Raw genomic sequence first — 20,005 nt, forward strand, 5'->3', positions numbered from 1 at the left:
TCGGGTGCACCCAAGGGCAAAGCTGCTTGTGCACCCCACTTCTGCCCTCCTAGTGCTGTGGCACCCCAACACCTCAGCAGGCCCCAGCCCTTCTGTGTGTCCCAGCAGGGTGGTCTTGGTGGGTGGCATTGTCCAGCATGTGCCATCCTCTGTGCCTGTGTCTGTCACCTGTGGGGCTGGGGTGGGCACTAGGGACTTGCTTCCCATTTCTCCTGTTAATTTCCACCCCCTCCCACCCTCCTGCACTGCTCCCAATTAAAAATAGAACCCAATTAAAAAGCAACCCGCCTGGCAGGTTGGAAATGGAGCTGAACTGGATACAGGACATGCTGCAGCAGCTCTCGAGCCAGGGGGACACGGAGCAGGGCAGGTGACAGGGTAAAGCCCCTTGTGGGGAGGATTTAGCTCTGTCAGCTCTGGGAAGTACAGCTGGAGACCCAGAGCTGCAGGACCAGAGAGAAGATGGCTCCAAAGGGAAATGGAATATGCTCTGGAACATGTCTGGTGCCAGGGGGGCTGAGAAGAGCTGGGGCACAGGTAGGAGATATGGAGGGGGGCAGTGATCTAAGGGCTGTCCTGGGGACATCCTCAGGTGCTGACGTGGGTCATCCCTGAAATGCTCCTGGGAAGGGGTACAAGGTTTCAGCCCTCAAGGGATCAGGCATTGCCGCTGGCCCCTGGGGTCTCAGACAGCACTTTGTTGTGTGACACCCCCCAAACTGGATAAGGCCATGGCACCCCTTATCCTCTGCCAAAGGCTCTGGGAGGGTATCCCCCCAGATGGATCCAAAGGTCCGGGATAGGAGAGTAGGGGCATGTGATTGGGTCTGGGGAGCAGGAGGGGATAACGTGGGGGATGCTCTGGGAGGGTATCCCCCCAGATGGATCCAAAGGTCCGGGATAGGAGAGCAGGGGCATGTGATTGGGTCTGGGGAGCAGGAGGGGATAACGTGGGGGATGTGATGGCTCCGGGGACTGGGGCAGGGAGGGGGGGGATGCAGGCAGTAAAGGAGCTTTTTGGGGTATTTCACGCTGGCCCCCTGGCCGAGCCCTCCTGAGCAGCAGCAGCAGCATGGCCGGGCTGTGGGGCTGAGCCTGCCCCTCCTGCCCCTGAGCAGCAGCAGCAGCATGGCCGGGCTGTGGGGCTGAGCCTGCCCCTCCTGCCCCTGAGCAGCAGCAGCAGCAGCATGGCCGGGCTGTGGGGCTGAGCCTGGCCCTGGCCGAGCCCCCCTGAGCAGCAGCAGCATGGCCGGGCTGTGGGGCTGAGCCTGCCCCTCCTGCCCTGGCCTCGCGTGGGCGAGGGGCCGAGCAGGGGGGGCTTCCACCCCCGGAGCCGGCAGCCAGCGTGTCCCGGTCCCTGAGCGCCGGATGAAAGGACCATTGTCCCAGGCTGGGCAGCCGTGAAGGCTGGCCATGGACACCCCACATCCCCTCGGTGTCCCCCAGCCCTCCCACTCTCCTTCTTACCCCCCACTAAGACCTTGGGAATTGTTCGGGGAGGCAAGAACCCCACGCGCAACCCGTTCATTATTTTTTTGGGGAAAGTCCTGGCAGCTTTCCCCTTGAATCCTGTTTCCATGAGGCAGCCAAAGCTCCGTGCGGGAACAAGCCCGGGCCTGGCAAGGGGGGCCCGGAGTGCCCCCGCCCCGGGAAGCGCCCCGGCATCCTCTGGGAGCCGCCGCTGCCACCGGACAGAGGTACCGGGTGCTCCGGGGGGCTGCAGGGGCACCCCCAGCTCGGGTGGGGACAGGGGAGGGGGGACACTGTGCCTTCTCTGCGCGGTTTCTCTCCTGGGGGAGGTGGTGTTTCTTTCCACGTGTTTCTGTGGGCACACGGGGGGGCACTGGGGATACTGGGAGCTGCTGGGGCGGTGGGGAGAGTATGGATTGTTCTCCGGCTCAGTGCAGTAGTGGTGTGCCCTCCCCAACCCCCCTGACTGGGGTACTCGTGCCGCAGATTGCCCCAGCTCAGCCCCGGTACTCCCCAGCCACATTCCAGTACGCCCCAGCTCGCTCTCAGCACACCTTAGCTCGGCCACAATATGCTCCAGTTCACCCCCAGAACCCCCACCACAATCCCAGCACATCCCAGCTCAACCCTGGTTCAATTCCAGTATGCTCCAGGTGCCCCCCAGGAGGCCCCAGCTCACCCCCAGCACACCTGAGTTCAATCCCAGCACACCCGAGCTCAATCCCAGCTCAACCCCAGCACGCTCCAGCTGAACCCTGCTACTCTCCAGGTGCCCCCCAGCTGCCCCAAGCAGACCCCAACTCATTCCCAGTGCACCCCCCACTAAATCTCAGTACACCCCAGTTCAACTCAACACATCCCAGCTCAAAGCCAGTTCATCCCAGTTTAATCCCGGTATTCCCCAGCACGTCCCAGCTCCTCCCCAGTATATTCCAATTCACCCCAACACTTCCCAGCTCAATACCAGCACATCTCAGCTTAACCCCAGGTCAACCCCAGCATTCCCAGTTCACTTCCAGCATATCCCAACTCCCCTGAGCAGACCCCAGCTCAGCCCCAGTATAACCCAGCTCAGACCCAGTCTCCAGGGAGCCCTGGCATTGCTGATAGCCCCCATTCCTGTGCCACTGCAGGGGTCCTATTGCCTGGTTGGGCTGAGTGACATGTTGGGGGACACTGGATGGTTGTGCTGCCCATGCCAGGGGTGAAGCTGGGAAAAGGGGACCCCGAGGGCCCAGCTGGCAGATTTGTTTTCTGCTGGGGATCTGGCATGTCCCTGTTCATAGCCAAAAACCAGCGTCAGCTGCTGGCCCCTGCCAGCAATGCCTGTGCCACACTAACACCACCAACAGCACCCAGGTGCCAGGGGATGCTGGTAGTGGGCTTCCCTTGCTTTCCTCCTCCTCTTCCTCACTGCTTTCCAATCTGCCTGGTGAAGCCTGGAGCTTTGGCAGTGCTGTGCAGCTGGAACTGGGATGGTGGTTGCTTTGTCCTGCAGTAATGGCAAGCTGGTTCCACAGGACACCTTCACACTGATGGGGCCATCAGCTTGGTGTTTATGGTGCCCACAAGATCCACCTGCACGGGCGGTTCCTAGGTCCTGCACCACTGCAGGGGCAGCAATTTTAATTTGTGGGTTCAGCCCCAAAAGCCAATTTCTGGAGGTACTGAGCTGAGTGCTAGGGGTGGGTGGCTATTCTGAGGTGCTGGGAGAAAGGTAGCAAGGAAAGCTCCTCCAAGAGCTTATGGTGGCTTTCTGGGGGTGCTCCAGCAGCCACTGGGGATGTGTTTTTATGGGCCACAGCCCGGACATCAGGGATAGGGATATTTAGAGCAATATTGAGGATGTGTTTGCTGCTAGAACTTAGCCTCAGAACAAGGTGGGCCTTGAGATTTTGGGGGTGTCTTGTGGGAGGCAGGGAGTGATGCAGCTCCGGTGGCAGGACTCTGTGGGGGGTTTGATTCTTGGGGACACTTTGCAGATGGGTCCCCCAAATCTACAGGTGAGGGAGAGCCTGGCTGTGTAGAAAGTCCTTTACAAAGTGGGAGTGGGTGCATGGGGCTGGCGATCCCTGTGCTTCTGTCCCTGCTGCAGCATCTCCTGGCTTGGCTTATCTGCAGTGCTGTAGTGGCCAGGGGGATCCAGGGGATGGCTCTGGCATGGTGTGACCCTGCTGTGGGGGACAGGGCCTGTGCACCCCAATGAGCATGAAGAGGAGGCTGGAGGGCATCAGGGCTGGAAAAGGGTGCACCCCATCCACAGCTGGAGGGGTCACCCTGTCCCACAATACTTTCAGTTCCCACTTACGGGAAAGTGAAAGCGGGACCTGCATGGTTTTAGTGCTGGGAATGGGGCTGATTTCTCATGGAGGAAGGAGGTGCCCTGCTTCCCAGGGGGACCCATCAGGGACAGGGACCCATCCTCTGCAGCCAGGCTGTTGGCACAGCCCCCCCTCAGCATCACCAGACCCTGGGACACTGGGGCTCCTCTGGGGTGGCTGTGCACGTGGGGTTTGGCTTCCTGACCTAGTTTGCTGGCGGCTTCCATAAAGTGTGTCAGAAGCTGAGAGCATTCCAGTGGAACTCAGTGGGTAGCAACAGCATTGCCAGATGTATTTACCCCTTTTCTGGCTGGATTTCCTCATTTCTGGTTGGATTTACCACTTTTTTGACTGGATTTGCTCATTTCTGGCTGTATTTGCCTGTTTTCTGGCTAGATTTGTGAGGCAGGCAGCAACACCTTGGAAGGGAATGCTGTTTGCTGATGCAAACTCATCTGTTTGTTGGTGCCACAGCCTGGGACACGTTTACCTTCCTAGGTCTTGCTTCCATGGGGGAAGGGGAATGCAGGTGGGACCTTGGGGAAATGAGGAACCCTCAGTTTTCCTCCTTGTTCCTAACTTCTCACCCACCTCATCACTGCCCACCTCCCACCTCTATGCACACCCTCCACCTGCACACAGAGCTGCCTTGGGGCAGCTCCCCTGTCAGGGCACACCCTGGTGTGTGTGTGAGCCCTCTGGCTTCTTCTCATGAACCACCTGGAAATGGCAACTCATGACAGAGGGAGGAGGTTCCAGAGAAGCAATTCTACCACCTCTGGATGGTGATTCCACAAGCCTGAACATGATCCCTGAACAGTGCCCGGGGGGTTTGAATATCATTTGCAATTTCTTTGGCTGAGAAGATCTTGAAAATGAAAAAGCCTCACCTTCCCAGGAAATACCTTGGGTGCTGCTGAGCAGGTGGGCACCCACTGAGGTGGAGTGTGGACGGTTTGGGTGGGAAGGGGTCTGTGGAGTTTGGGGTAATCACAGCCTGCTGAGGATTCTGCTTGGGCAGTTTCAGAGTGAGGATGTGGTGCTTTTGATTCCCAGCTGGGTGGGGAATCTGCAGTGGCCTTGGGAGGTCTGTTGGGGTCATCACATTCACCCCCTGGATCCAGCGGGGACAGTGGTGACATTGGCCTCATTCTGGCTGGCCGTGGCCCCTTGTCTGAGGATCTCTCCTTAATTTAGGCAGGAAAGGGTAAAAATTTCTGTGGTGTGAGTCTGGTTGCCCAGTGCTACTGGAGCTTGGTGGCTGAAGAAGCCCCTTCCCCCTGTTCCCACAGGTCCTTCTGCCACTCAGCTTTACCCTGGTGGGTTACAGCTTACTGCCCTCTCTGGGAATCCACAGGGGTCCTGGTGTGTTGGGACATGGCAGCCACCTGCCTGCTTGTCCCTTTCTGCCCAGTGGCCAGAGCTTGGCTTGTCCTGCTGCCCCACAACTCCCTGTCCTTGGTACCTGGTTCCTGCTGCAGCAGTGCTGAGCTCTCACTTCCCAGAGATCACCCTGCCTGGCTCTTCCTTCCTCTCCTGCTGAAAGCCCTGCCCCGTCCTTCTGTCACCCAGGGCTCATACCACCTCAGATCCAGCCTTCTCATGGCAGCTGTGGTCAGTGCCTTACCACACTGAGGCCTCACAGCTCTGCTTGGGGCTCTTGCACCACATCCTAGCTCAGAGCTCTGCTCGGCTTTCCGGAAAGTTCCCATCGCTGAGGTGGCGTTTGAGGAAGTACGAGGGCGGGCAGAGACCCCTTGGCAAACCTCCACTGCTCCAGCTGGACCACGGGCAGGCTGGCCACCTCCTGCTGCTGCTGAGCCCAGGGACCTGTGCTGGTAACGAGCTTTCCTTGATTAATGAGCCCACAGAGCCGGGCAAGGGGAACGTGGGGCACAGGCAGGGTTTGCCTACATTGGAGGAGGAATTGCAGTGGGAACCAGATCAATCAAGTGGGTGCCAGACACCCAGCAGGGCTCCTGTGCTGGATTTTCCTGGCTCATGGCCACTATTCTGTGGCAGGGAAGAGCTGTGGGGTGGCCACCACTCTATTACCTGGTGCCTGGGTGCTGAGTGCAGCTCTGTCAGTGACATCCTGATGGCCCTGGTCACACTAGTGAATTCCTGGCACGTTGTTAGAGGTAACAGGGATTACCCAGGGGAAGCTGGAGCCACTGAAGGGAGCATGCTCGCCTGTCACTTCAGTCAGAGCCCATAGCTTCCATGGCATGCACAGCTCCTGAATTGAACAATTGTGCAGCTGGAACTGGGATGGTGGTTGCTTTGTCCTGCAGTAATAGCAAGCTGGTTCCACGGGACACCTTCATGCTGCTGGGGCCATCAGGTTGGTGTTTGGGGTGCCCACGGGCTGCACCTGCACAGGGGGTTCCTAGGTCCAGCCCTCATTGGTGCCCTACCTAAGGGTTGGGAAGCCCATGGCCCTGAGAGAGTGGTGGGATGCAGTGGGAGAAGGGTGGGCACACCCCTGCATCACAGGGGGCTACTCCCTGGGTCAGGATGCTCAGCTCTGCTGGGGGAAGAGATGCATCCCAAATGTTCTCTTGAGTTGGGGGCATCTGGTGGGCTGGGGTAGCTGCAGAAGCCCCCAGAAAAGCCGCGAACACCCAGGTTAGGGGAGAGAGGGGCTTGCTGAGCCCCTTGGTCCAGAAAAAGGGAACCAGCACCAGGCACCCCCAGATCCTTCATCCCCAGCACTGGGAGAGTGAGGGCTCTGTGGGTTTGGGATGGGGCTGAGTGGTATTTTGGCATCCTGACTTATCCCCCCAGAGCACCAGCCACAGTGCCAGGGTGCTGGCAGTCTTTGCCATTCCCTCCTCACACCATTTGTCCGGCCTTTAAGTCTCTTACAAAACAGCCCCTGTGGTGTTGCCTAATCCCAGAGAGGAATGTAGTGGGTCAGCACTGGGAGGATTTGTGCTTGGCAGGGGCCACAGCCAGGGTGACCCCCCAAACCCCAGCAGCCAGCTGGGTTACAGCATCTCCCTATCTTGGTTTTGCTTCTGGAATATCCTCATCTTGTTTAGCACAGAGGTTAAATGATTAATGATTGGAGGAGGGAACCTAGCAAAGGCCTGATGAATTATTTACTTGGTGAGAGCAAAGGGCCCGACAGCAACGGGAGCTGTCAGCCTGACACACCGGGGACTTCCCTTGCTGGAGTTGTGTCCCCATCCCTGTCCCTGGTGAGCAGCAAGGAGGGCCCTCAGCCACCCCAGATAGTGCTGGGACAGCGCCAGTGGTGAGTGCTGGTGTAGCTGTCCCTTCCTGCCAGGTCTGTCCCACCACTGCATCGATGTCCTGGCACAGCAGGGGATGTTGGCACTGGTGTCAGTGGGTGACACTGGTGGCAATTCCTTGGCTCTAGCCAGGATGGGGGACATTTGTGGGAGCCCCATCGTGGTGTCACTGTGTTTCCCTCTGCTCCTCCACAGCCGGTGCCCAGCTGGGGTGGAGCCTGCCTGTGCTGGTGTCACTGGGATGTGGTGACAGCCATGTCACCCAGCACCATCACTTATCCATTTTCAGTAATAGATGAGGGCTTTCTAGGTGTGGAGGTGGAAGAGAGAATTTTATTCTGATTCAGGGATTTTTGTGGTGCTGGGACCAGTGGAAAGGTCCTGGGTGCTGCTGATTTCTCTGGTGCTGCCAGCAAGGAGCCACAGGGGTCAGCCAGCCCCGTGTCCCAGTTGCTTCTTCCTTGGACACTTGATCCTGGGAGCCTGAAGCAAAGCCAAACTGTACCAGGAAGTGGCAGGGAAGTGGCACTGTGGCCACATCCCAGCAGCACCACTGAGATGCTGGTGTCTCCAGCTGTAGGAGTCACTGGCTGTGGGGACCCCATGGTGCCTCAGGCTCGGCAGTGTCCAGTTCGTGCCGGGTTGAGAGCGAGCTTTGCTCAGCTGTGCACTTTGCACCGAAACCGCAAGTGCTGCTGAGGGGCCTGCCTGAGTCACAGAAAATGTGACTCTGACAGCAGATCAGACTGCCCTATTTACAGCTCCAGGAAATCCTCTGGCTCCTTCTTAGCAGGTCTAGAGAAACCTTCAGCAAACACAAAATAAGATGGTGCTGGGGTCACGAGCAATGCTGTGTGTGCCGGCGTGACGGGATCTGCCTCCTGCCTGCAGCCTGCCGAGGCCGTGATGCTGGTGGGTGGGAAGGGCAGGCATCCCATCTGCTGCTTGTGGAATAACAGGGATTTGCCCTGCCAACAGCTACGGTGTGGGATGGGTGTTCTGCTGCAGGAGCTGGGACATCAATGAGCCCCATGTCCCATGCTCTGGATGCCACAAGGGCACTCTGCTAGGTGTGTGCACCAAGGGTGCTGCACAGGTGCTCCAGGGTGTGGTGCCATGCCAGAGCAGTGCCAGGGACAGACAGGGCTCTGGAGCTGGGAGCAATGCCATAGTGGGCATATGGTCTGTGAGGAGGGGTTTGGTGTGGTTTGGGTCGGGGGCTCCAGTGACAGCACCTTGCCACTGGGTGTGATAGGGACAGCCTGGGAGAGGGGGGGGACAGCCTTCTGGATCCACCTGTCCGTGTCACCCTATCCTGGCTAGCTGCTGTAAACCAGGAGCTGCATCCTGGAGGGTGACAGCCCTGAGGTGCAGCCAACAGCTCCCCTGCCCTTGAATCATGCATATTCAGGTATATTCCCTGACTATCCACAGTGTGGATAATCCCCTATTGCTCTGTCCCACAGCCCAAATGCCACCCTCTGGGACCAAGCTGGGGCCCTATGGTGCCTTCATCCCTAAAGGGATGGCCTCTATGTTTCAATGCCTAAACTGGGACCCTCCAGCATTTCCACACCCCTGCATCCCCCCAGTTCAGGACTGGGTGATCCTGGGGACACAGCATGGTTGGAGGCTGGGAATATTGGTTTTGGGACTCCAAGCTTCACCTGGTGTGTGTTTTGGGACCAATCCTGATCCTGTTGTCTCCATTCCCAGGTCCTGATGTCATCCTGAGCCTTGCTGGCAACAGAAGATGCACTGAGTGGTGCAGGTTTCTGTGGCCAGCCCCTGCCATGGAGGAGGAGGGATCTCTGCCGGTGGCCGCCTGGCTGTCTGCCGTCCACCTCGACCAGTATGTGGAGAGCTTCCAGCAAAGCGGGCTGTGGTCGGTGTGGGACTGCCGGGCCCTGACGGACGAGGGGCTCACCCGCCTTGGGGTGCTGCTGCCCGGCCACCGCCGCCGCATCCTCCTGGGCTTGCAGAAAGCCTTCGCCGAGGCGCCGCCACCCGCCGGGACTCAGCAGCCCCCTGGCAGCAAACCTGTCCCCATGAAGCGCCACATCTTCCGCCCGAGCGCTGCAGCAGCGCCGGAGCAGCCGGAGCCCCGGTGCCCGCCGCTGCCCGCTGGGACGCCCCCGCTGCAGCCCGAGAGGGGGGCAGGCTTCACCCAGCTGCCCCCACCCATCCCACCGAGGGTGGGCTGCCGCCCTCCCCTCAAATTCTCGCCATCGCTATCGGGGGACAGCCCCGAGCCCCCCCCTGTGTCCTGCAGCCATCTCCCAGCCCTGGAGGACCCCTCTCCAGCAGTCCTCGGGGAGAAGCCCCCCGCCGACAGCAGGGCCAGACTCCCGCTGCCGCCACTGCCGGCCAAGCGACACCAAGTGGAAACCAAGTGCCAGAGCCTGAAGGGCCCCCCAGTGCCTGACCGCCCCCCCGTGCTGCCCCCCAGGGCTGTGTCCCACAGGAGGTAAGGGGGGGTGGCAGGGGCATGGCCCTGGGGACGCCCCAAGGCGGCTGGGTCTGTGTAGGGGCTACTGGGATGGGGGTGGGACCCTCATGGGTTACCCTGGGGTACCTGTGCTCTCCTCAGACCTTAGCACATCTCCTGGGGGTACCCCCAGCCCCAGCCCGTCCCATGGGGGTACTAACCCTTCCCCCAAGCCCAGCACAACCCCTGGGGGTACCCCTGCCCCAGGCCACAGCACATTTCCCTGGGCTACCAGCACTGGGGCGAGGGGTGCTGAAATATTTATGGGGCGAGGGGTGCTGAAATATTTATTTTGGCTCTACCTGGATGTATCCACCCTGCTCATGCCAGTCACCCAGGTCACCCCAGCCTGGCATGGACCGGGTGCCATCCCCACAGCAATGTAGAGCCCTGCCCTCCCCCTACCTGCAATGTAGGCAGTGCTGAAGCCTGAGGAACTCTTGACACCAGTGGGTGCAAGACAGTGAACTACCATGCACAGGGAGCACAGGGCAAAGCTGCTGCCAGCTCCTGTGGCCAGGTGACAGGGGAGCAGGCTGGAATTTCGGGGCAGCAGCACTTGCAGCCCCCCCTTTGATGTCCCAACCACCCAGTGCACTCCCAAATCCTGCAGAGCACAAGCAGATGTGGGGGTGAGGACTGGGAGTGCAGTTTGGAGGGGGCAGACAAGCTCCTGGGTGCCAGCACCCTCCCAGGGTGAGGTGGGGGAATGTCACCAAGCTTGTGTGGCCCCCCTGCCCCAGGAGTCCTTTCCTGCAACCTCCCCAGGACCCACAGACTCTAAGGGACATGCTCCTGGAGCTGGGGTGTTGGGTGCCAGCTGTGCTGTGGGTTTAGTGCAGTCTGTGCTGGGTGTTGGATGCCAGCTGTGCCGTGGGTTTAGTGCCATCCATGATGGTTTGGTGCCAGCTGTGCCGTGGGTTTATTTAGTGCCATCCATGCTGGGTGTTGGATGCCAGCTATGCCAGCGTTCTGGTACTTGCCATGCTGGTTTGGTGCTGGATGTGCCATGGGTTTAGTGCTGTCCATGCTGGGTGTTGGATGCCAGCTGTGCCATGGGTTTAGTGCTATCCATGCTGGTTTGGTGCCAGCTGTGCCGTGGGTTTAGTGCTGTCCATGCTGGGTGTTGGATGCCAGCTGTGCCAGTGTTCTGGTTCTTGCCATGCTGGTTTGGTGTTGGATGTGCCATTGGTTTAGTGCCATCCATGCTGGGTGTTGGATGCCAGCTGTGCCAGCGTTCTGGTTCTTGCCATGCTGGTTTGGTGCCAGCTGTGCCGTGGGTTTAGTGCCGTCCATGCTGGGTGTTGGATGCCAGCTGTGCCAGTGTTCTGGTTCTTGCCATGCTGGTTTGGTGCCAGCTGTGCCGTGGGTTTAGTGCCGTCCATGCTGGGTGTTGGATGCCAGCCGTGCCAGCATTCTGGTGCTGGCTGTGCCGTGGGTTCTTTCTGGCCATTCTGAGGATTTGGTGCTAGCCATGCCTCTGCTTCGGCCAGCTCAGGAAGTTTTGCTGTTTTTAGCCTGCAGGAAGTGCCGGGGTGAGAAGCTGCGCTCCCCGCCGGCCTCCCCCGGCCCTCCCCGCGTACCGATCGCTCTCACCGCGGTTCCTGTCACCTGCCCAGGTAGGGGGGCATGGCTGGCACGGTGCCGGGCGTGCCGCGCAGGAGCGGCCGCCGCGGCCCGGGGCGGAGGGATTTTTGGGATGGGATCGAGCGCTGCCGGCGCTACCGGGTGCGCCTCTCGCCGTGCCGGGTGCTTCCTGCCCCGGCCTGTGAGCCACAGGCACTGCTGGTTCCTGCTGCCCCGGGACTCCAGGGCATCCTGCCGCGGAACAGACGCTGCCCATCCTGGCACGGCACCCCCAGGGCTGCGCACTCGGGGGCCGGGATTCCCCCCTGGAGCCGCCCCGCGGGATCTGGGGGTGCACAAGGGTCCCTTGGGAGCCGCATCAGGACCGTGAGACTCAGGACGGGATGGGCCAGGCGGCGGTGGCTGAACAGCACCCCCGGACACAAGGGTGCTCCCGTGGCTCGCGGGACTCTGGGGACACCGTGGCAGAGCCCCGGGGGCTGTGCCGCTGCGGGACAGCTGGGTGGCCACAGGGCCCTGGCACCTGGTGTGCCGTCATGCACTCATAACATAGATTACACCTCGAGGAATGTGTTGGTGCTTGGTAGCAACAAAAGAAAATATATATGGGGGTGTGTGTGTGTGTAGATGTGTGTATGTATATATTTCTGACGTAGATCTTGATGCTGTAGTGAATATATCCAGGAGTCTATCTGTGCACCCATATGTATGTTACATGTGTATTATGTGGATATATTGGGGAGTTCAAAACTAACCAGCCGAACCCCAAAACTCTGATTTCCAAAATCACTTTAATTGTATGACCAGGAATATATTTGCTATAGGTGGGTTCTTGTTTTGAGAACATTTTAAAAATAAAGAGCTATAATTTCCTAAGAAATTCCTCTCTCTGAGGGTGGTGAGGCCCTGGCACAGGCTGCCCAGAGAAGTTGGAGCTGCCCCATCCCTGAAAGTGTTCAAAGCTGGGTTGGGTGGGGCTTGGAGTAACCTGGGATTGTAGGTGTCCCTGCCCATGGCATGAGATAAGCTTTAAAGTCTTTTCCGAACCAGACCATTCCATAGTTCTGTGTCTCATTGGCCAGTGCTGGTGCCTGGCCATGCCCTGGCTGGAGGAGGTGCTGTGGTGCAGGACAGCTGGCACAGACAAGGGGGGCATTCAGGAGGGTGAGGGTATGAGTCGCCCTATGGTGGGTGTTGGGTCCCAGCTCTGTGTGTGGGGCAGCATCTGCTGGGAGCTTGGGAAGCTATCCACACTGGGGCTCCCTGCAGTGATGGGTGACTGGTCACAGTGCCCTGTGCTGGGTCTGAGGGAGCTCCACAGCCCTGGGGTGCTGCTGTTGGCCCCAAACCCATCTCCTGCCCCCTGGGGGCACCTGACTTTGGTGCCTGCAGCCAGTGAACATGAAGGGCCTGGGGCTGGGGGGATACTGCTGGGCTGCCCAAGGACCAACCACAGTGGAGGATGCTTGCCCATGTTGGGGCTGATGGTTGCTCATGTCTGGATGTTCCTTGCCCATGCTGAGCTGATGCCTACATCAGGGTGATGCTTGCCCAGGTCTGCATGGTACCTGCCCACATCAGGGTGATGCTTGCCCAGGTCTGCATGGTACCTGCCTACATCAGGGTGATGCTCACTGCATCCAGGCTGGGACTGGGGCTCTTGGCCAGCAGCTGTGAGGCAGCTGCATTGGTCTGGCCCTGTCTCTGGGTGGAAATGAGACCCCACCATAACCCCTTGTGGATGTGGAGGTGCTCACAGGGGAGGGATCTCTGAGAATGAGGGCTGAGGAAGAGCTGGAGCACCCCTGTGTATGTAAACATCCTGGGAGCAGAGCAAGTGACCTGGGCATTTCTGGGGTGACACCATCCACCCATCTCCCCTCACTTCCGGCTTGCTGCCGTGGTCCCTGGTGCTTCCTCCTAGCTGCTTGCAGAGCCATATTGTGGTTTCCTCCAGGCCATGCTCAACTCTGAGTTCTTACCATCCCCCCAAACCCTGGGCCACCCCAAGCATTTCTGTGCTAGGAGGTGACAGGATCATCCCAACCCTGCTGGGTGTGAGATGTCTGAGATACCACCTGCCACGGGTTGATGGCAGCAACTGTGTCCAACACTGGGGGCTCTCTCTCACCACTTCTGCACTTCGTGCCTCCCTCCCAGTGCCAGCAGCGGGGCTGTGAGCCCCCCAGTTTTGGCCACTGGTGGCTCAGACCTAGACACCCCACAGAGGATCCCATGAGCATGTCTGCATCCTGATTGTGGGATGAGGCTGTCAGTGAGGGGGGGCGCACCCTCTCCATGCCCAGGAGATGGTCTAGGGATTAGAGAAGCCCCCTGAGCAGCTGGTGGTGGGAGAGCATTGTACAAAGTGATGTCCAAGGAAGTGATGACAGAAGACTCCTTTTTGGAGGGCTGGGTGAGCTGGGCAGGGGTGGTGGCCTGGGCAGAGGTTTGGCTTTGGGGTGGTGGCTGTGGGAGAGCCGCCCTCTCTGCCTCCCCTTAGAAGAGAGGACTAGATAAAGGGTATGAAAGGGTAGATAAAGGGTAAATAGATAAAGGATAGCATTCAAGGTGCTGCTCAGATAAGGGACAGCACATAAGGCACTGGTTTGCCACTTCTCTAATGGCAGAGGTAGCACCAGTCAGACCCTGCCTGGAGCAGGACTGGCATCCTTTGGGCATGGCTGCAGAGGGGTCCAGGAAGTGCAGGGGGTGATAGGGCACCCAATATAACCCAGGGAGCCATCGGGAGACATGAAACCCAGGGATGCCACAGCAGCAGATGGTGACAGGTGGAGCAGGCAGAGCAGTGGGGAGGGTGTTTTGGGAAACTGGGGTGTTATTTGTGCCTGAGCTCTGTGGGTGCCCATCCTGCTGGTCCCTGAGATGGTGGGCTAGGGGCTGCACAGGACTGGGTGGGGCTGAGCCAGAAACCCTCCTGAGCAGTCCCCTTCCAGGAGATGGGGCTTGTCCTGGCCTGAGGCTTGTCATCTCACTGCTGCTTGTGTTGCAGCCCCCCAGCCACACCCCTGATGGGGGCAAACACCATCCTGGGTGTCTGCACAGATGCAGAGCCCAGCCAGGCTCTTGCTGGAGGCTCTGTGGCTTGTGCACTGTCACCTCTATGTCTCTGGGTCTCTGCACACCTGGGTGCTCTGGCAGCTGCTGCCTGGTGGTGTTGGGAGCAGTGCTGCTCCACTGCCCATGCTCCCCTCCTTCCCTGCCAGCATTCCCTAATGTATGGATGGTTGTGGCTGGTTCCCATGGAAATGGCTGCTGAGAAATGAGGTCAGGCTGACCCAGGGAGAGCCAGCACTCCCGTCCTCCCCTGCTTCCTGCTCCAGCCAGGGACGAGTTTCTTCTCCAGCTCACCCCAAGCTAAGGGAAAGCTCTTGTGCACAAGCCATGGTGCTGGGAGGCACATCCCCAGAACCCATGGCATGCTGATGGCATCCTTGGCTATGGAATCATGGGATCGCAGAATGGTTTGGATTGGATGGGACCTTAAAGTTCCTTTAGTTCCAGCCCCCTTGCCAAGGGCAGGGACACCTCCCACTAGACCAGGTTGCTCCAAGCCCCGTCCAGCCTGGCCTTGAACATTTGCAGGCATGGGGCAGTCACAGCATCTCTAGGCAACCTGTGCCTAGAGGGCCTCACCACCCTCAGAGGGGACAACTTCTTCCCAATATCCAGTCTAACCGGCTGTTCCTTTTTGTGGTGCAGTGGGAGGTAGCTGGGGCAAGGATGGGGATGGTGCCAGCATGCAGCTCCCCTGGGGCTCACCTGCCTGGGGCTTGGGGTGGAAATTCTGCCCACTGCCTCTGTCCTCTCCTGGATTCAGGGATGCTTCAAAGGTACCTTGTATTTTTATACCCTGGAGAAACTTAATTTCCTGCCCTTGAAAACACCATTACCCCAGAGGTTTCTGTTGATTGCCTGTCACCTTTCAGTCTCAGGAAGGCAGGAAGCAAGGAACAGGAGGTAGGAGTGGCTGAGCCCAGCTGCTGTGGAGAGGAGGATAGTTCCCATGGTCCTTCTCTCCACTGGTCAAGGTTTTGGGGCTGGGGGCATTCCTCACTGAGCCAGGAGAAGCTCCATTTCCAGGATTTCTTGCTGCCATAGCAGCCACCCTGGATCTCCAGTGTCCACTCCACCATAAGGAAGCTTGTGGCACAGAGCATCCCTAGGACCCCCATCCTGCTCAAGGAACTTTGTGGCCACTTGTAAACCAGCTAAGGAAGCAACTCTGCCATTGTTTAGACTGGAGGAAAGAAAACAACCTGCTCTGGGATGTGGCTTCAAGGCTGTGGGCGGCTTTAGGTGTCCCAGAGTCAGATAAGGATCCTGGGCCGTGAAGCACACACAGGGGAGTGAGGCTGGATGCCAGGAAAACGTTTCCAGGCTGCAAAAGTAGTCATATAACCCAAGCACAGCTTTACCATGGGGTCTTAGGAATTGCTTTGTGGGTCTGGGTCTGCTGGGGTTTGGTCTCTTTTGGGGGTTCTCTGTGACCCCCCTACAGGTGTATCAGGGTTGGGAAGCAAGGCAGGAGGGGCTGGCATAAGGCAGTGCTTGCTCCTCTCCCCCACAGCATCCCTGTGAAGGAGGAGGTGCCCATCACTGAGAGAGCAGCTGGTGTCACCCTGTCCTCCCCGCTGCCCCCGCCCCGCTCCAAGGCGCCAGCACCGACGCCACCCGCGCTGCCCTCCAAGGCCAGCCTTCCCTTCGTGCCACAGTTTGGTGAGTACTGGGGGGCCTCTCCACTCTTCCCCCATCACAAATCTTGCCTTGGGATATCTGGCTGCCAATCCATCAGCATCCATCCCATGGGTGCTGTGCCTGCCTTCTTGGCAGTTTGTTCCTCTGTCCTTGCTGTGGTCTTTTTCTTCTCTATCCCCTTTCTTGCCTTCTGGGCTGAGGGAGTCAGGGGTGCAAGGCCTGGGCTGGGGGATTTAGGGTGTGTGAGGTCTGAGCTGGGCACTTCAGGGAAGGGGTGTAAGACCTGGGTTGGTAGTTTCAAGGGATGCAAGATGTGGACTGGGGGTTTGGGTGCAGCCTCTCCTATGGCAGAGCAAAGGTTTCTGTGGGTGCTGGAAGCACACACACTCACAGAGGAAAAGTGAACCTATTAGGGAGGTGAAATGCAGATGTCCCTGATTCTGGGATCCCAGGATGCCTTTGCATCCCCCAGCCCCATCCTCAGGGTGTCCCTGGGGCTCAGCCAACTGCAGGGAGCAGTGCTGAGCTGGGGACCCCATGGAGAGGTGAAGGTTTGGCCTCAGGGTGCAGCCCTGGTTGGACTGCACTTCAGCTGGAACAGCTCTGCTGGAAGGAAGAGGAAGGGCTGAGTTGTGTGGGGTGCTGGGTGCCTCTCAAGGGCAGCAGCCCTGCAGGAAGCAGCACTGGCTTAACTGGGATCTGGGGTGTGTTTCAGAAGCTGGGAGAAGCTGTGGACAGGTTATCAGGACAGAGCTTATCTGTTTGTTGGGGGGTGCATGGAGGAAAACTGCTCCCACCCTGATGGGCTTGGGATGCAGAGTTTGCAGGGGGTTTCTGTGGTGCCAAGGTGAGCACCTACCTGCACCCCTCAACCCACTGCAGCCTGAGAGCATCCTTGCCTGCTGCCAGGGCCCAAACACCATCATCTGGGTTGTGGTTTTGGGAGGAATCTGATCCAGATTCTCAGTGGGATTTGGGAGTGGGTGTCTGCCAGGGCCAGGTGCTCTGGGGCCACTTGTTCCCTGTGGGGTTACAATCCTGACCAGGATTCCTGCTGATGTGGGTGCTGGGTGAGGAGGAACCATCTCTCACTCCCATCATCATCTGGGATCTCATTTCCACAGTGCACAAGCTCAGGAGCTGATAAGAAATGGGAGAGGAGGGAGGGGAATTCACCCTGGCAAACCAGCTGTGGAAAAATCCCCTGGGAACCCCCAGCAGCAGGAGCTCCCAGGCAGAGACACGAGAGCCTGGATGGAGCCATGGTGCTGGGGCTGGTGTCACCAAGTCCCCTTCTGGTGAGGCCAGGAGTGTCAGGACAGTGCTGGGAGGTGCCACTAGTGGGACTTTGCCCTTTCCCAGCTCTTCCCCAAACTCCTTGATAAAACCTTTGTTGACACAAGAATGCGTTGTTATTTGCCAAGGGCAAAGCAAAGGGAAGCCAGCCATGCCTGCATCCTCTCCACAGACTCCAGGATAGCAGGGGGAACTGGGACCCCATGCTCCACCCCAGCTGATTCCCAGTATCTTCCCTCTCCTTTGTCAGATGACTCAGACTACGAGGACTCGGCGTGGGAGGAGGAATTAGCCAGACCGACGGGGGAGATGGCCAAGGTTGGTCCCACTGTGGGGCTGGAGGTGGGCAGGAGCTAGCAGGGTGACTGGCCCTAAGGACAGGTACCAGCCTTGGGATGATCCAGAGATACTGGTTAGGGCTGGAGGAGCATGTTGGCAGTGGCTAGAGAGGGGTTCTGCCTCCCTGAGCACCCACTGGGTCTCCCATGGGGGATGAAACCCCAGAGATGGAACTCTGCTCTTCAATGTCCTTGGGAAGTATCTATCAGGTCTTTCAGTGCTGCTGGGACTCGAGGGTCCCTGGGGAGCACACACCAGGTCTCACCCACGTGTCCCCAGGAAGCACTCACTGTTCCTCTGGGGTCTCTGGGGAGCACCCCCAGCTGTGCAGCACACCACACTGGCATGCCCAGAGTGTGTGCTAGTAGACATCTCCAGCACTGCATCTTGAATGTAATCCCTGGACTGTGAATTTCTGCCTGCCTCCCTTGCTCTCTGGGGTGGGAACGGATGGATTTGAGGAGTCCCAGAAGCTGGAGAGGTCCCTGAACACCTGAAGCCCCATCTGCCTTGGCTTGGGAACACCAGGGCCAAGGAGGCAATGCCAGATTTCTCATGAAGCTCCAACATTTTAAGCTGCTATAAAGAACCATCCTGGTGTTCAGCTCCTCCTTTGGCTACACTTTTCTCTCTCTGTGAGCCTCAGCATGCCTCTTCCTGGGCACCCGGGCACTGTGGGCACCCACTGAGCTGGGGATGGGCTGGTGACATGGCATCGTGTCCCCTCTCCTTCCATCCAGTCTGCACCCTTCACGGTGTGGTGGTGGCACCAAGGAGACCCCAGGTGTCACAGACATATTTTATGAAAAATCCTTTTGCTAGGATTTTTTCTTCTGAGAAGCTGAGAGGCCTCAGAAATGAAATGTAAACAATAATTATCTGCTGCTGTGGAATGCAACAGGTGCATCTTTGATTGGTCTCATGTGGTTGTTTTTAATTAATGGCCAATCACAGTCCAGCTGACTTGGACCCTCTGGTCAGTCACAAGATTTTATTATCATTCCATTCCTTTCTCTTCCTTTGCAAGCCTTCTGATGAAATCCTTTCTTCTATTCTTTTAGTATAGTTTTAATAGATAATTTTCTTTTAATATAATATATATCATAAAATACTAAATCACCCTTCTGAAACATGGAGTCAAGATTCTCGTCTCTTCCCTCATCCTGGGACCCCTGTGAACACCCCCACACCCAGGTGTCACCCGTGTGTGTCTCTGCAGGAGGATGCTGAGCCTAGGATGGGGCGACCACGCTCTGTGCGTTTCAACAGCCTCTTCAGTGAAGATGAGTTTGGTGAGGACCAGCCCAGTGCATCCCCTGCCAGGTACGAGCTTGGCTGCCGTGTTCTGTGCAGGGCACATGTGTGTGATGCTGCTGATGTGCTCTGTGTGTGTATAGGCAAAAAATATCTGTACCAGGGGCTGTTTTTTTTGTGTGTGTGTGGGGTGTGAGCACAGGCAGAGAGCTCCTGTGTATGGCAGGGCAGGTGAGTGTGCAGGTCAGGGCTTCTTGTGCATGCACAGCTCCACAGTGTGCACACAGAGGGGCACACACAGGACCTGTGAATGGGAGTACGTGTGAGTGTGTGTGAGCAGAGAGCAGCTCTGCACATCACTGGGTTGGGGCTGCAGTCTTGGGGGTGCCCCTGTCGCCCCTCCCAGAGCTGGGACTCAGGCCTGGGCTGTCCCTGGGACTGGGGGGCACACCGGGACTCCACCGAGGGGACTGTCCCCAGTGTCCCCGCTTGCACACAGCTGGCCTGCATTGCCTGTGCCTCAGGGAAGGTCACAGGGAGGCTGAAGCGTGCCGGGGAACCTCAGCCCCTCCTGGGACCTGCCAGCTCTTAACCCCCTCCCTCGGCTCCTCATCCCCAGTGGTGGCAGCAGCTGGAGTGACAGGGAGCCCAGCCTGCACCCGCCTGCCCCCGACGCCTTCCCTGGCAGCAGCCCCGGCACACTCAGTGACAGCATGGAGGGCACCAGTGCCACCAGCCTGCTGTCACCCACCATCAGAGAAGGGTGGCTGGACAAGAACCCGCCACAGGGGTGAGTGATGTACTGGGGGTTCCTGTGTGACATAGAAGCGTAATTGTCCCCTCCTTTTCTCACCTGTCATTCCTGCTCGTGGGGGTGTGCTTTTGCTTTGGTGAAAATCCATTGCTAGGGGTTCCTTCCACTCCCTTCTAACCTGTGATTTAGGCTAGAAACACTCATTTTTTGTGAGAGAGCCTTCTCTCACCAGTTGTTGTACAGACTTTGCTGAGAACGGGAGGCTGCAGCTCGACCTTCCTCTCAGACCCTGCATCACTGGGAAAAGAGCTGCTTTTCCTCTGGGGGAGCCCTGGAATAGTAGTGACCACAAGAGAAGCTGTCAGGGATGAGGTGGGGTGTCTGGACTGAGCTGTGCATTTGGGATTGCTGGGTTTGCTGCAGGAGGAGGTGGTGATAGCCCCTATCCCATGGGATAGCAGCCCCAAATCCTGGGCTCATGGGGGATAGTCAGAGCAGTGCAACAGTAAAACAGGGGAAG

General features: G+C 58.4%; 1 protein-coding gene across 8 annotated transcripts in view; it reads left to right on the forward strand.

Annotated features, from left to right (window-relative positions):
* The first annotated feature begins 334 nt into the window (after positions 1–334).
* The window catches only part of ARAP1 (ArfGAP with RhoGAP domain, ankyrin repeat and PH domain 1), a 37,017-nt gene continuing 17,346 nt past the window's right edge, over positions 335–20,005 (forward strand). For 2 of the 8 annotated variants that reach the window (XM_077174461.1, XM_077174464.1), the window contains exons 1-6: positions 336–537; positions 8,765–9,515; positions 15,715–15,863; positions 17,311–17,456; positions 18,697–18,800; positions 19,351–19,521. In XM_077174461.1, coding sequence (XP_077030576.1) covers positions 486–537; positions 8,765–9,515; positions 15,715–15,863; positions 17,311–17,456; positions 18,697–18,800; positions 19,351–19,521 — 1,373 coding nt within the window. In that variant the 5' untranslated portion in view covers positions 336–485. Of the gene's footprint in view, positions 538–1,545; positions 1,698–8,764; positions 9,516–10,970; positions 11,156–15,714; positions 15,864–17,310; positions 17,457–18,696; positions 18,801–19,350; positions 19,522–20,005 lie in introns of those variants that run through there. The other 6 variants (XM_077174466.1, XM_077174462.1, XM_077174463.1 and 3 more) reach the window with 6 other exon arrangements.

This window comes from Agelaius phoeniceus, chromosome 2 (assembly GCF_051311805.1).
Source record: "Agelaius phoeniceus isolate bAgePho1 chromosome 2, bAgePho1.hap1, whole genome shotgun sequence".
Taxonomy (NCBI): domain Eukaryota; kingdom Metazoa; phylum Chordata; class Aves; order Passeriformes; family Icteridae; genus Agelaius; species Agelaius phoeniceus.